The following is a 16,238-nucleotide window of genomic DNA, read 5'->3' on the forward strand; positions in this document are numbered from 1 at the left end:
ATGATGATATAGCCTGTTCTGTGGTTCTGGGGATGAAGGTGGACTTTTCTCTCTACTTTTCTTCCCCAAACCAAGTAATATTTGCTTGCCACTTATCTATACAAGCAGTTCCTATATCCTTACACCTTTATTCACTCATGAGCCTCTCCCTTTTCACTCAGAGAAGGTTTAAGACACATATATTTTACATTAGACTTGAAGAAATGGTGCTCAACTGAAACAATACTTTTTTTTTAAAGGAAATCCATAACATCATTGGCAACTGATACCATACTGCCAGTGTTTTCCTTATTTTGACTACTCAGAGCCTAATGAATAGGAACAACTAATCATGAATTCCCCATTAAGTTTCAAAAGTATCCAGGAGTCATAAGGGTAGGAGATAATGGGGTTTTCCCCTGAAACTCCAAAGAAGCAGGAGGGTAAGCTCTGGACTTAGTCCCATAACCAATGTCCATCTTCAGGTTTGTTGGGTGTTTATGCCTATCCTAGGAACACTAGAGAAACAGCTAAATGAGAAGCCCAATGTGTTCTCCCAGTTCAGCTCACAACATATCATGATTTCCCAGCCACCTTACATAAAGCATAGCTTTCATAGTCTTTTATAAATTATACAGTTTTGAAATCACTATACTTTATATGCAAAGTACACGTTTATTCTTTAAGAAAATAAATATATAAATAAACATACAAGTATATAAATAGTGGGGTATTCCATGTCACACACACACACAAAATTGTCAACTTTTTATGTTCATTAAAGGACTTCCTAAGTTTTCAGCTCTGGGCATTCAGAACATAGTCATGAGATAAGTAAAACCTTCAAAGAGAGCTCCATCTTTTTTTTTTTCAGTGAAGACAATAACACTATGGCATATTAAGGAAAAGAAGGTTGTTCTATGAGAAGAGAGGAGACATGGCTACTTGAAACTGCGTTGTCATGAGAACACTGAAGAGATGAATAGTGAAGCCTGAATTGATTTCTAAGTAGATTTGAGAGAAAATTGATGCCAAGAAATAGATCTCTAGATATTCATTCCAGTGAGCATCAACTGTTGGGAAAAGATTAACAATTAACCAAGTTAACTTATGATAAATGTGAATAAACTGATTGGAATTAACAGTGGCAAGCACATGGCTTCCTTCACCCTTAAGTCAGGTCCTATCCCACTGAGAATGGTGATAAGGCCAGTCAATAGCTATGCAGGTCCTGAGACATACTGGGTATCTCTAATAGGCAAATTAGTGAGAGCTGCTTGCTAGTAGTGTTGCCCAGAGAGCAAATTCAAAGGAGCCTCTGGCCCTATCCCTCAGAGATTAGGGTAAATCTCTGGATCATAGCTATAGGGAACAAAAGACATAAATTCCTTCTTCCCAATCTCTCAGTCTCCAAAGCATTCAAGACTGTCTTTAACAAGAAAAGCATCATTTATTTGCAATATTGTACCAACACTTAAATGCAGGATTATGGAAGAGTTAAGTTGGGCAGGGAATACAGCACAGTGTTAGAGCACTTGCTTGCTATCCTCAGCAGCACAAAAGGGAAAGAAACTCAGGGAGTCATACTACACATATCATTTAGACCCGGAGAGAGTTCTATACTTCCTCCCAAGCAGTAAGGTTGTCTTCCAGAGACCCATGCCCAGAAGAATCCAGCAGGACACACAAAACAGGTGAGCCGAGGTCACCTCCAGGACTCCACATGTTCTACTACCATGGACCAGCATTTCCCCCCCAAAGTTACAATAAAAATGACATAATAGCACATCTCCAGAAAAACATCTTATCTAAGCATTGAGGGCTCTGACTAGTTAAATCATACTGATCCATTCTATGCTACCAGTACCAGAAACACTTTTATAAACAGAGGAGTTCACAAATGAGGGAAGAGATTTAAATACTAAAGATAACTATTTCATGGCATTTAAATTACTTTTTTAAAATATTAAGACTTGATCATAGCATTTAATTTATAGACTTTAAAGTGATCTTATATTTTAAGCATAAGCATAATATTTCTTTTTTTAGGATAAGGAATATAACCTGTAAACTGGGTAGATCACTGCCAGCTTTAACACTGATAATGCTTTCTTTATCTTCTCCAGTTTCTTAGGAAATCTGAGAGAGCTGCAACTTCACTGTTATCTACATGTGCAGGACTGGGCAATCATACCCTCATACTCCTTGTACAAGATACTCCCATTTGCCTCAACCAGAAGGATACTCATAGGAAGAAAATTATAAGGGACACAGGAAGGCTGAGGTACACTGTGATTCACTAGTTCATTCACAAGGCTCTGAATGATGGCATGGTTAGGTGAATTGAGACCATAGGGTAGCACACGACTGCAGATCCCCTTACAGTAATTTGGAGTGTAGAGACGGGGAGCAATGATCCAGTGATCCCAACCTAGTTGGTGGAAGCTGACCTTGTATGGGTGAAGGGAACACTGGTTCTTTACAGACCCATAATGTTCCTGAGAACGACAAGGGACATCAGATGCAATGCTGCATGCTTGCCGGGCACTCCGCACAAGAAGAGAAGATTCCCTATCAATTAACTCCTCTTGGCTTTGTACAAGAAGTTTAGCCTGAACACTCTTGTCAGTGTCATTGAAATAGAGTAGCAAGAAGGCGACATCCAAGGATGACATGCTATGCCACTGGAACTCAAGAACCTTACTGCCTTTTTGCTGCTGACACATGAAGCGAAGGCGAAGGACTCGCCGCCCCTTGCGATTCCAGAGCCTCTGCTGAACACAGTGTGTAATATCCATCTCTGTCCAGGCTTTAGACATGGGAGGTGGCTTTGAGGAACCTGCTTCAGAAGAAGGAAAGTGCTTGGTCACGCATTTGGGGACCCAAGGTTCCACATGGCAGGAGAGATGGTAATGAACTAGATGAAGTTGATGACGGTAAACCACAGTGGCTCGGATTAGTTGGTATGCTACCTCGTTTGATGCTAGAGGAAAGTCCAGGATCTGTACATGCCAGGAACCTGTACAAATATGAAAAAACAGGACTTACCATTAGTGTCTTGCCTCCTACCTGAATATCCCTTATAAAACCTCTAAATGTAAACTGATAGTTGCAATTAGCACTAAAATTAACTCAAGATATAATACATTCTATCACTTACTAAGCACTTACAAGTACCATCTAGTACATAATAGATTCTTTAATACTCAATAGTCTTATGAGATAGTTATTAGCACTGTTTTGTAGAGAATGGCATTGAGGCTTACAAAAACAATCAAAGGACACCTAGGCAAAGACGGGGGATGAAGCTTAGCATGACCAGTCCCAGTCCTGGATCCTATGACCTGAACTGGGAAAAAAATGCATGAAGACTGCACCTGGCAAGTTTAAGATTTTAACCCAAGTCTGTTGATATTAAACATAAATCCATCATACTTTTGACTACTAACAATGAAAACGCAAATATAGAATCATTTTGAATGTATGTTGTATATATGGAAGACCAATGATACTGTTAGTTGACTATTAAGAGTGACCAATTAGGAAAACTATCAAAACACACATATATTAGGAAAGGATTCCCATGTCACATCACTGTACAGATTTAGGGGGAACGTCTAATAATGGGTGCTTTGGCTGTCCTCTCAAAGGCAGGAGGAACCTCACATGAAACAACTGCATGTTTACCATCTTTGCATCTCTGCATCCCACCAGCTTCAAAGAACTGCTTCTGAAGTTTTACCTTCAGCTCAATCTCTCCTGTTCCCTCAGGTTTGGCCCATTTGCTTTACAATCATGCCTCTGAATACAATTTCAAGAAGAACCTTAATTACTTGTTAAAAAAACCTGCCCCAGCTGGATGATGTCAGGGCAAGCCTTTAATCTCAGCACTTGGGAGGTAGAAGCAGCGGATCTCTGGGAGTTTGAGGCCTGTCTGGCTTACAGAGTGAGTTCCAGGACAGCCAGAGCTACCCAGAGAAACCCTGTTTCAAAAAAACAATAAATAAATAGATAGATAAATGGATGGATGGATGGGTGGATGGATAGATGATGGATAGATGGATAGATGGATAGATGGATAGATGGATAGATGGATAGATAGATAGATAGATAGATAGATGGGAGGAAGGGAGGAAGGGAGGAAGGGAGGAAGGGAGGAAGGGAGGAAGGGAGGAAGGGAGGAAGGGAGGAAGGGAGGAAGGGAGGAAGGGAGGAAGGGAGGAAGGGAGGAAGGGAGGAAGGGAGGAAGGGAGGAAGGGAGGAAGGGAGGAAGGAACCTGCCCCAAACTGCATGCAATCTAGGTTTAAATGCTTTAATCCAAATTGTAGTGCTGACACCCTGTGGCCAAACCTTAATCAGAATATAATCTTGAAAACAAATCTATTTCTAAAAATAAACAAGCAAATAAATAAATAAATAAATAGAAGCCTCTGCCTGCAGAGCTCTGAACTTCTCCTTTTCCTGGTACAGGTTAAGAGTAGACTAGAAAAGTCAGACAGCACAGGGTAAAGCCTTCTCATGTTGGAACATCTTAGTGTGTCCATGTATTATTATTCACCTAACCTTCCTTTCCCACTGAATAAGTAAGCCTGAAAGTCTTCAAGGGGACAGTCACTTTCAACAAAGAAGTTCTTTGAATGTCTTGGTGTTCAAAATATTTTGAGAAGTTCGCATTGGAGCTGATGCCTAACACACCCTCAGGTCTGCAGCACTGGCCTTCATTCTCGGGAAGGAGACCCAAGCTACTTTTGTACTTGTTCCCTTAAGTTATCCCACATTCGCCTCCTCCAAGTTTCCAAGAGGCCCACCCATATCCCTGCCCCACCCTGCAAAGGAACCCCACCCAAACCTCTAGCAGGCTGTCTGCTGAGGAACTGCCCTTTCCTTTCAGACCATCACATGTTTCCTGAAGCAGGGAGGGACTGCTAAGAACCTGAGCCAGGAAGGGTCTGCAAAGAGCTTTTCAAGGGAAGGGATGACTCATGCATCCTGTGTGACTGAACTTGACAACTACTTCTGGATCCTTCTACAGGCCCTAGATGCCAGTTGTCCCACAGTCAGCCCAGGATCCTTGCAGTCCTGGGAATCCTCTTTTTAAGCTTCACATCATCAGTATACCCTTGATCTGTGCAGTTTTCTGCCACACTTAGTAATGAACCCAGATCCTTTCTCAGGGCCTGCAAGTCCCTGCCTATAATAAGTCTCAGTTCCTGCCATTTCCCACTAACCTTTCCCTTCTTCTAGTGGGATAGGCTTATTTCTGCCCTCTACACATTTACATGTCCTTTCTGTCTAAATTAGGTTTCCTTAGTTACAATTTCTTACAGATCTCAGCTCAAATATCACTTCTTCAAAGCTACCCCCACATAACCCTACAGAAAGGAGTGATTTTACTATTCACTATAGCATTTCACTTGCCACAAATTACATTATTTAAGTTTGCTTATTTAAAAGAATGGGTTCTATGAGAGCAGGAACTATATTTGTCTTAATCACATCTTTATGCATAGCATTCAGTCATTCATACAATTTGCTGAATGAATCTCTACCACCACGCCATTTTTCTTTTCTAAATAGTACATTTTGTTGCCTATATACATACTCTCCTTATTCCTTTCTCAAGTAGCATCTCAAATATTGTCTCTTCATTGAGGCCTCCTCATGTCCTTGCTTCCCTCATTCTGAACAGTGAGTCATTCTTCAAATCACTCACCATACTTTAATATTGTTGTCTGACTATTTATCCATTATTCAATACTAGAAGTTAGGGAAGCAGTTACTTGCCTATATAACACACACACACACACACACACACACACACACACACACACACTCACCCCAAACCTAAATGCAGCAACTCAAGCTAAATTAAAATCTATTACTGAGGGTTCATCACAGTATGGTAACTAAGATTACAGACACTGGAGTTTCAGAGCGTGTTTGACATCTGTGTGGCATTAGAGTTTCAGTTTCTTCACCTATAAGTGATTATACGACCAACCTCCTCTCATAGTTTTAAAACTGACATCATTTGCAAAGTGATCTTTCCAATGCTCATAGCAAGGGGTATATATGAGATTTCAGTTATTTTATTTGGCTAAGAAAGTATGAATCCTGTCTGTTGGTATCTTAGAGAGCACTGAAAATCCCACACGGATCCCATTAAGTTCCTAAGAATTCACTGCAGTTGGGAGCTACCTTTACTTCAGGAGTCTAGAAACATATCTAATTCCGACACTCAAACAGAATAGAGTGTGATGTGGACAGATAAATACACGTGGTACCATGGTACCAAAATCCCAAAGAGGTAGCCTGAACCAAGTAACGAAAGTGCTCAGTGTAAGCATATTGGCATAGTGCTTTTAGAATCAAATGGTCTAGAGTTCTAATCTCATCTCTTCCAGGCAGTGTCTGGGCAACATTGGAAAGTCACTTAACCTCTCTGCCTCAGTTTTTCTTACCTTTAAAATTTAGCTCATTTCCCCATGACAACAAATGGTAATGGCTGTCATTAGGATTAAATCTAGTAACAGGAAGGTCATAAGGCCATGTATAATGACTTTCAGCTGATAGCTTGTTTCTGTCCTGTCTGAGGCCATGCAAGTTTTCCTAGCTCATTATCTTTGCCTTCAAAGAGCAACCAACCACATAAATAGCCCTCCGTGAGAATGCAGCTGGGTGTTCCTTAGTTTAAGAGGTATAACAACTTAGAAAATGCAGGGGCTCGTACTGTATTTAGTTGTCCTGCAGCCCAGGAAAGATTGCTCAGTAGGACCCAAGACAATTTTTTTCTTATGTTGTGGCTCGAATGGGAAATAGGCTTGGAGCCAGCTTTTTATAGGCTCCCAACTCTTTGAAAGTCACCCTTGGCTAAACAATCTTCTCACAATCAATGACAAGACAGCAAGCCTCCTTTCTGTCTACACGTTTCCCCTCTTCTGTCCCCTGCAGGGTTGTATGGGCATAAGAACTCACCTCTGAGAGGCCTTACTGAATTGGCCGAGGGCTTTACCAGCCTCACCATTTTAGCTCCAACGGTGCGGTTCTCCCTAGGATGCCCGTGCAGGTCAGCTGAACGCTGGTACAATTTCAGCATATACCTCAGGGGATATCCTTGGGGCCATGGCTTCATCTCCTTATCAGGGACTTCTTTTGCCAGATCCAGAATCAAGGGCAATGTGGGTTCGTCAGCAAGAGGGGTGTTGGAAGGCCATCCTGCCTTTGCCATTTGGACCCTATGTTCCATAAAAAACACCATTCCCCAAAAAAGAATTCTAAGAATTGTGAGAAGGGCCATCTTGAAAAGCTTGGTGCTTGTCAACGGATTCCTACTCAAGTCCAAGGGACATCACTCTGACCTCTTCCACATCCTGGTTTAACCAACACCAAAGACGGGGCAGGAAAGCAGAAGAAAAGCCAGCTGGCAGACCCTCTCTTGCTTCCTGTGGGAGAATCTTCTGGGCCAAAGCAAGTCTCCTGACTAGGCTTCTTGGCACGAAAACAAACAAAAACTGCAAGTGGGACAAGGCAGCGTGCCCTTCCCACTCTCCATTGGTGGGAACCACAGTACTTCTCAGACAGGCTGAAGTAACCTATGAGGAGAGGCCCATTCCAGGAACCTGGACGGCACCCAACCTAATAGGTTAAAAGGAAGCAGCCGTACCCCCTGCTACCACAGATTTAAAGGCAATCGCTTAATCAGGCCTTAAAGAGACAGATGCCTCCCAGTCCCACCCAACTTCTATGCCTCTTAGTGAAGCATTTCACAGAAGTGTGGTTTGCTGCTGGCTTGTGGTGAAACTACCTAGGGTGATTAGTGGTTGGGATGTACATAAAGAAATAGATAAATGAGGAGAAAAAAGAAAAAGAAAAAAAGAATGTATACTCCTGGATCCAGTCTCAAACACAAACTCGCTGAGGGCAAGGTCTCAGCAGGTGCTTCAGGAGGTTCCTCCAAACACTAGAATGTGAAAATCACTGTGTGAGTGTGGCTGCTTCAATCTCAAGAACAGTCCTTGCCAGTGGTTCTCAATCCTGGCTGTGCATTGGAGTCAGCTGCTTAGATTCGCCTTGCCTGAGTATCGTTCCTGAGGATCCTGCTATTACGGGTCTGGAATGTTACCAGCCCTCGAGGATTTTTTTTTCCAGTTCACAGGTGATTGTAATATGTAGTTAAGTTTGAGAATTCCAACTTGGAATTTTCTGGTATACCGTGAGAGATGGTGAGTAGGTTTCCTCTGAGAAACCCTGGAAGGTGAATTTGGGGGGAGTTTGTCTGACCTAGGTTCCTAATGGGAGGCAACAGGGCTAGGCCACTTGATTTAAGCTTCCCTGCGCAATAGTTCTGCTGAAAGAGATAAGTTATAGACTTGCTATCGCCAAGGTTGGTTGGAGATTTGATGAGAACATGAGGCATGAGGTCAAGACCTGAGTGTGATGAGTGAGACCTGATTGTGGGAGATAGTTTTGTTTTTTGTTTTTGTTTTTTAAAAATATTTTATTTTATAATTAATTTAATTTTACATATCAAGCACAAATTTCCCTGTCCTCCCTCCTCCCACCCCCCAGCCTTCCCAGCACTTGGGAGACAGAGGCAGGCAGATCTCTGTGAGTTCGAGGCCAGCCTGGTCTACAGACCGAGATCCAGGAAAGGTGCAAAGCTACACAGAGAAATCCTGTCTCAAACAAAACAAAACAAAACAAGAAAACAAACAAAACAAAACAAAAAACAAACAACAACAACAAAAAAACACTTGGTAATTATCTTTCCTTCTTGCTGTGGAATAATGCTTTTGTACACTGGTTTGATAAAATGCTGATTGGCCAGTAGCCAGGCAGGAAGTATAGGCGGTATAAGCAGGCAAGGAGAATTCTGGAAAGAGGAAGGCTTGCGTCAGGAGATACTAGCCTGAAATTCAGGGAGCAGCATGTAATGGCACACAGATAAAGCCACAGAACAAGTGGCGACATTAACAGAAATGGGCTAAGTTTAAATGTAAAAGCTAGTCAGTGGTAGACCTGAGCTAATGGCCAAGCAGTTTGGTTTTGTGTGTGTGTGTGTGTGTGTGTGTGTGTGTGTGTGTGTGTGTGTGTTCGTTTGTTTGTTTTCACAGCTGGAAAGGTATTTCTTTTTTATTTTATAATTTAATTTTACATATCAGCCATGGATTCCCCTGTCCTCCCTCCTCCCATGCCCCCCTCCAATCCACCCCTATTCCCACCTCCTTCAAGGCAAGGTCTCCCCTGGGGAGTCAGCCCAGCCTGGTAGATTCAGTTGACACAGGTCCAGTCCCCTCCTCCCTACACCAAGGCTGAGCAAAGTATCTCAGCATAGGCCCTGGGTTCCAAAGAGCCAGCTCATGCACTAAAGACAGGTCCTGGCTCCACTGCCTGGGGGCCTCCCACACAGTTCAAGCTAATCAACTGTCTCACTTTATCCAGAGGGCCTGGTCCAGTTCCATGGGGGTTCCTCAGCTATTGGTTCACAGTTCAAATGTTTCCGCTAGTTTGGCTATTTGTCCCTGTGCTTTTTCCAACCATGGTCTCGATATCTCTTGCTCATAGAATCCCTCCTCTCTCGCTGATTGGACTCCTGGAGCTCCACCTGGGGCTCTGCCATGGATCTCTGCATCTGCTTCCCTCAGTTTTGTTTGTTTCCTGTTTGAATGTCACATGCCAGATTTCAGAGGCTTCTTCATTTTTGAGACCTACTATACCCTGAATTCAGAGAGCATAAGTTTCAGCAGCACAGGCTTCTTCCTCAAGTGTGATTTTCTCTTCCTAGAGCAGGCTGGACCTTCAATTGAACACAGCTTCCTTGCTCTTTGGCTTTCTACTTAATTTTTCTTTTGGTTTTGGATAGCATATAAAATAATGGGCTTCATTATGTCATTTCATATATGTGTATTACTCTACTTTGGTCATATGCACCACCATGGATTTCTTTTATACTCTCTCCTCCTGCAAAATATATATAAAATAGTGTGCTCTAGGCTTTGATGTCATAGAGAAAATGTGATGTCTGTCTTTCCATTTTCCCTCATTTACCTATCTTGTTTCCCTGCCTCTTCATCCCTTTCTATATGCTGCATATGAGAAAAAATTGACAAGAAAGTCTGGCTTATTTCTCTTACTATGATGGTGCATTTTCCTCCAAATGACATGCATTTGCTCTTCTTTGTATTTTAAAAACAGATTTTCTTTTAGATTATGTTACATACCGATGAGTACAGGGGCTCACAGAGACCAGAAGAGAAAGTCACAGGAGGTTGTGAAACACCCCCATAGTTTCTGGGAATTTAATTGGATTCCTCTGGAAGACTGATGCGTGCTATTAAACATTAAGCTATCTTTCCAGCCCCACTAATGCTCTTCTTTATGGCCCAATAAAACTCTCTGTCTCTCTCTCCCTGTGTGTGTGTGTGTGTGTGTGTGTGTGTTCACAGGTATATCACATTTTCTTTATCTATTCAGCTGTTGAAGGACATCTGTGACTTCTATTCCTGGTCATTTATTTTTCTTTAGAAATTTCATGAACTTACCTTATCTTTGATGGTGCTTGATATGTACAGCATGCAAATTAATTTTTCTTGACAATAATCTAGCCCTTAACATGCTTGTTTACAAGAATGCCTGTATACAATGGGGTAACACTGTAGACATTTCTCCTTTTGCCATAGTAACCCTTATGAGGCATCTTTTTGTTTTTGTTTTTGTTTTTGAGACAGGGTTTCCCTATGTAACAGCTGTGGCTGTCCTGTATCTCGCTCTGTAGACCAGGCTGGCTTCAAACTCACAGAGATCTCCCTGCCTCTGCCTCCCGGGTGCTGGGATTAAAGGCGTGCACCACCACAGCCTAGTGTGAGGCATCCTTTTTTAAAAGCACCCAGTTCTTTCAATATTTATACTATGATCTTTCTTTTCTATTTCTAATGGCAAATTCCAGGTGCAGCACTTGTTAGCTTGTATTGGGCAATTTACTCAGTTTCTCTGTGCCTTCAATTTCCTCATAGAAATCATCCTCTCAGTTTTCTAAGAGGTAAACTGAAATTCTCTGACGACTAATGGACTTAATACATGGAAAATACTTATAAGAATGCCTGGAACAAAGTAAGTACCAAGTGTAGGTCAGTTTTCATTATCTGTGATCTATGCTGCATGCCTTATAAAGCTGGAGCTTAGCCTGATGGATTTATCTCAGCTTCACGGGCTGTAGAGAGGCAGACAACAAGCCCCTTCAGCCTTCAATATCCCCCCACTCACCCCTCTCACTTTCTTTCTGTGGTGTGAGAATTGAACTTGAGCTTGGCAAGTGTTAGGCAAGTACTCCACTACTGACTTACATCCCAGATCATCTTCTAATTGTGACGCAGGGTCTCACTAAGTTGCCCACACTTACCTTGAACTCACTCTGTTACCCAGATAGGCCTTGAACTTGTGGTCCTCCTGCTTCATTCTACTTTGTAGCTAGGATTACAGATCTCTGCCACTAGTCATGGTCTCCTCCCTGTCTAAACCATGTCTCTGTCTTCCTAATATTGTCTTTGGTATTTGACCCTTGTCTTTGACTAAATTATTTAGCATGTATTGTGTTTTATATAATAATACGAACTAGTAGTGAGGCCAACTAGCAATGATCCTTGTAAGGGGTTTAATCATGATTTTCTTAGATGTTTCAGTCTTATATGGAAATTATATCAGTCAAGAATATCTCCATGACTTTTTTTGTATTACATTGAGAAGAGTATCACTGAGGCCCTGCCTCCTGGCCCTTCCACTTTGGGACTGTTATCAGAATTTGACGTGATTTAAATGAGATATTTGTATAAATGAGAATTTATATGAAGTATCTAGCAACTAGATAATCTTCAGTAAGTGGTGTTTATCACTAATAGCCCTAAAGTATATATAAAATGCACCTTACTGAAGAAAAGAAATTCTTGGAGCCCTTAAAATGTTTTAAAATGGCTGGGTATGGTAAGCCCAGAAGTCAGGTATATGAGGTAGGAAATTACAGGTTTCTCACCAATCTTGGTTACATGTGTGAGACACTGTCTCAAAAAAAAAAAAAAAAAAAAAAAAAAAAAAAAAAAAAGGTTCACCAGAAATATTTATTCCCTACAGCTTCAGGAGGCACAGTGTTTCTCCCCCAAGTATTGGAGATTTAACTAAGGGTATTTGTATATTCCAGGCAGGTAGGTACTCTACCACTGAGCTCTATCCCCAGCTCACATTTCTTTACTTTTTATGTTCTATTGTTAAAGCAAGTTTACTAATAATTATCAATGTATACAATTTCAAATATTTCTAAACCTTGAAATTTATAGAAAATCAATATAATATTTAAATTATCTGATCAGTAATTGGTCCAGTTATTTATAATTAACATGACCTAACTTTGTAAAAACATAGCTATGTTCAAAGCCTCCCTGCCACAAACGATAGGTCTGAACCAAGTTGCCCAGGTTGGCCTGATGGATACTCCTGCCTTACCCTTCAAAGCAGGTAGGATTGTGAGCCACCTGGCCTGGACCCATGTTCTTGTTTTCAGGAAAAGACCCTCAAACCAACCTGCTTCTTGTCATTTGATGGGAAAGGAAGGAATTTGACCTGTTGTCCTAGAAATGTACCCGGGTGGCTCGATGCATGCTACTCCCTCAAATCCCCAGAAGAGGGCACCAACTGTCTTTCCAGCTCTACTGCTCTAGGAGGTTAGGGTGGCTAGTGTAGGTGAGTGGAAAAGATCTACTGAAGGCTAGTCACATGAGAAAAGAGTAATTGTATAAATGAAACAGTTTAGGAGGTGATATGACAAAAGGGGTTCTTCACACAACAAAATGGGTCACTGTAAGGTGTTCTAAGCAGCAGGAACCCTTAATGGGCACTGCGGGTTCATTTTTTCAAACTATACATGTATTAAGCACATTAGTAAAAAGCCTAGGACTTATAAAGGGTAGATTTGTACCCAATTTCTGGGAGGAAGCCTATTATAATCAGTGCCCATGTATAATGGTGCCCTTTCTTTGCACAATTATACTTTATGCTTTCATAGCTGTATTCATTTTACAAATATTAAATAAGTACCTTCTATGTATTAAAAATGTGGGAAGACACCTTGGATTCAAATTCCAGTTTTACCATTTAACTTACTGAATATCTTTAAGACAATTGACTTAATCTCTGTTCGTTACTTCCTCATCTAATACTAAAGGTAATAATAGCACTGCTTTAGAGGGCAGTTGTGATGATGGATTCATGTAAGTAACAAGCATGTTGTGTTGTAGATACTATTCCCATCTCTGAGACTACAGAAACAAATCAGACAAGTGCTTTATCTGCAGCACTCTTGGGAAATATGCAAAGCACTGGGGTCAGCTGGGAGATGCCAAGATTGAAGAGTTTTTCTATTAAGAAGCCAGCATCTGGATATCATAAATAAGAAACACCATGACCTTTCCTCTGATTACCGCTTTGATTTCCTGGAAAATTATTTCCTAGATATACTTAAATTTTAAACATCCATTCCAAACAAATGGGTATTATATATTTTACAAAAATATTTACTGATTTGGAACTGGGCTACATCTTTTACATAATCATGCAAACTCTGTCGATTAAATACCAGTTTCATTTACAGATGTAAAGCTTGAGAATCAGAAAGAGTAACGTGCCCAAAGTTACACACTGCTTGAGGAGTGGAATCTACTAGGATCTGGACTCAAGGGAGGCTGATTTCAAGTCTCTACTCCTTGAACCTCATGGCTACTTTAGAATCTGCTAATGTATACTTAGCTATAAGGAAACTCAGCTTCCCTATAAGGCAGTCCCACAGAGATTCCTAAACATGGCACTAAGATATAAATTCTGTGAAGTCCAATATTGTACTTACCAATTTACCTTCATATGTGCTTAATAATTTTCTTGTAAAATTGGTCTATGGGCAAATTCTTGTGGAAATGGTAAATGATTCTTAGGGAAAGCTCTTGAGTTTTGAGGTACAAAAAAACAGAAGAAATCACATTCCACCACTGCGTTTAATGCTTTGGGGGAAAAAAATCATCATTTCTGGTATGAAGAATTCTTTGTGACCCTCACCACCTCTAGAGGCCCCACAAAAAGCAAGTAGCACTATTCCATACGTGTATGGTATGAAGGGTCACTGATCCCAGGAGTAGGAAATAGACATTGCCCAGTCTTCTTAGCCTGAAGACCACATTCTTACTAAACTGTAGTAGGGTTGAGACCTTGTGGCATATCCCCCATCCACTTTGGTATGTCTACTGCTGTCATCCTTGTTCAGCTCTTTAAAGAAAGAAATGTAGGCTCCTTACGTCCTTGGTAGTATCAAATCTACAATAAAGCCTTGTGTTTCTCTCAAAAGCCAATATCAGGTTGACTAAAGCACGTGGGACCAATAGCAGAACTGTGCGACACTTAGAATGGTTACTTTGTTGCTGAAGACGCCTCTATCCTGCTTTTTTACTTCCTATGACAGGAACAAAATTGAGAAACCGTTGTTTCTCTTTGACCAACCCTAAGTGTCCCCTTCACCTACTACTCTGGCCAAACTTCCTGTAAGATGTGCATGGACCTGTGAGCTAGAATATCTGGGACATAACCACTGACTGTCATGAGGTTTGGAGTCATAGCTCCCTTATCTCAGCTTTTCAATCTTGGGCTCTGAGGCTTAGCTGTAATGAAAGCTCAACTCCTCAACTCCCACCCCCCCTCGCGTGTGCGCGCATGTGTGTGTGCGCGCACACACACACACACACACACACACACACACACACACACACACAAACATTGTAACTGAAAGTTGAAGGAAAAACTTATTAACAACTGAATTAACTCCAGATAAATTAGTTTTGTAGACTTAGGAACAAACTAAAACTTCAGACAAATCTCTAAGTAGACCTCAAATCTTTTAGATTCTCAGAAGATGATATTTTATTGTGCTTTTCTTTTTTTTTTTTCTCTTCCTGTTTTTCCTCCTGTGGAAATCCCAAAGAGAAACCCGAGGACAAATTGAGATCAAGGAAGCACACTAAGTATTTGCATCATGGAAGATGAAATAAGAATGTGGTTGAGATCTTCTTAGTTATCAATCTTTCAGAATGTTACTCAGCAGACCCTAAAGTTGACCCCCAAACTCAGAACAGCATTCCTCTTTAACAGAGAAGTATATGCTTTAGAAAAAAAATATGCTCATTTATTCATATATATATAGGAATTGTGTGTGTGTGTGTGTGTGTGTGTGTGTGTGTGTATTCACTGAATGAATTTTTATTAACTCCTATATATCAATTTTCTGCATTGGAAACACAGATAAGAACAGTATTAATACTATTTCTAACCTTATGGAGTAAACAGTCAGGCATAAAGACAATATAAGATTTCATCAATAAGTATTTAAAATTACACTAAGGGCTGGAAAGATGGCTCAGTGGTTAAGAGAATTTTTCTGTTCCAGAGGATCCAAGTTCCATTTCAAAAATAATTAAATCTTTAAAATTATGCTAGAGTGGTGTAAAGTAAATTCATGGGCTGTTATAGGAACATCAGGCAGCAGAGGAGGCAGGTAATATGGAAGACACAATTTAGTCAGATGTTTCCAGAAAGTTGCACTGGAAAAAAAGTGATATGTAAGCTAAGATATGAAAGTTACGTAGAAGTTCAGTAGATGAAAATTTTAGAAAACAGTGTTACAAACAGATGATATAACAACATAAAGACTCTGAAACAAAAAAGACCTGGGAATCCCTAGGGGAAGAAGACAAGTTTGGCATGAGCCTAGAACACATGTGTCAAGGCTGGAGAGTGCACTAGGGATCAAACTATGGAAAATAAGGCCTTAAGAATGATCATGTTCTGGTATGCTGTAATGGAAGATGAGTAGTCCTTATTAGTGTTTCATATCACTTAGAGAACATATGTGGGGAAAAAAGTGTGAGAATTAGCTTGATTAGGGACATGATGAATTCAAGAGCATGATAGATGGATTGTAGATATGATTTTGAAGCTTGGGAGAGAAATCTAGAAATAAAAAAAAAACCTGCAAATACCTGGCATATACATGTGTATTGAAGACTTGGAAATTGTTGGGTCCACTTTGAGAAAGTAGAGTGGGAAAATGGAGAAAGCCTTGGGTGAAGTTCTAGACAAGTCTAACTTTAATTGCCATTGAGTTTCTCTAGGTATCAATCTAGTTTCAAATTGTGATACTCCTGCCTGAACCTCCAGTGTATCTGGGATTATA

At 40.7% G+C, this 16,238-nt stretch overlaps 1 protein-coding gene across 1 annotated transcript; it reads right to left on the reverse strand.

Annotated features, from left to right (window-relative positions):
* Positions 1-1,442: 1,442 nt before the first annotated feature.
* Positions 1,443-7,317, reverse strand: Bmp15 (bone morphogenetic protein 15). Its single transcript, XM_036175443.1, has 2 exons — positions 6,956-7,317; positions 1,443-2,998 (listed from the first exon to the last, which is right to left on the reverse strand). The coding sequence occupies exons 1-2, from the start codon at positions 7,275-7,277 to the stop codon at positions 2,142-2,144; spliced, it is 1,179 nt and encodes a 392-aa protein (XP_036031336.1). The 5' UTR covers positions 7,278-7,317; the 3' UTR covers positions 1,443-2,141.
* Between the last annotated feature and the right edge of the window lie 8,921 nt (positions 7,318-16,238).

The sequence above is a fragment of the Onychomys torridus genome, chromosome X (assembly GCF_903995425.1).
Source record: "Onychomys torridus chromosome X, mOncTor1.1, whole genome shotgun sequence".
Taxonomy (NCBI): domain Eukaryota; kingdom Metazoa; phylum Chordata; class Mammalia; order Rodentia; family Cricetidae; genus Onychomys; species Onychomys torridus.

Excerpts from the sequence above, each read along its gene's own strand:
- Bmp15 (XM_036175443.1), bottom strand. The coding sequence starts at position 7,277 with ATGGCCCTTCTCACAATTCTTAGAATTCTTTTTTGGGGAATGGTGTTT. Across the intron at positions 2,999-6,955 it reads TTCAGTAAGGCCTCTCAGAG|GTTCCTGGCATGTACAGATC; the intron begins GTGAGTTCTTAT and ends ATATTTGTACAG.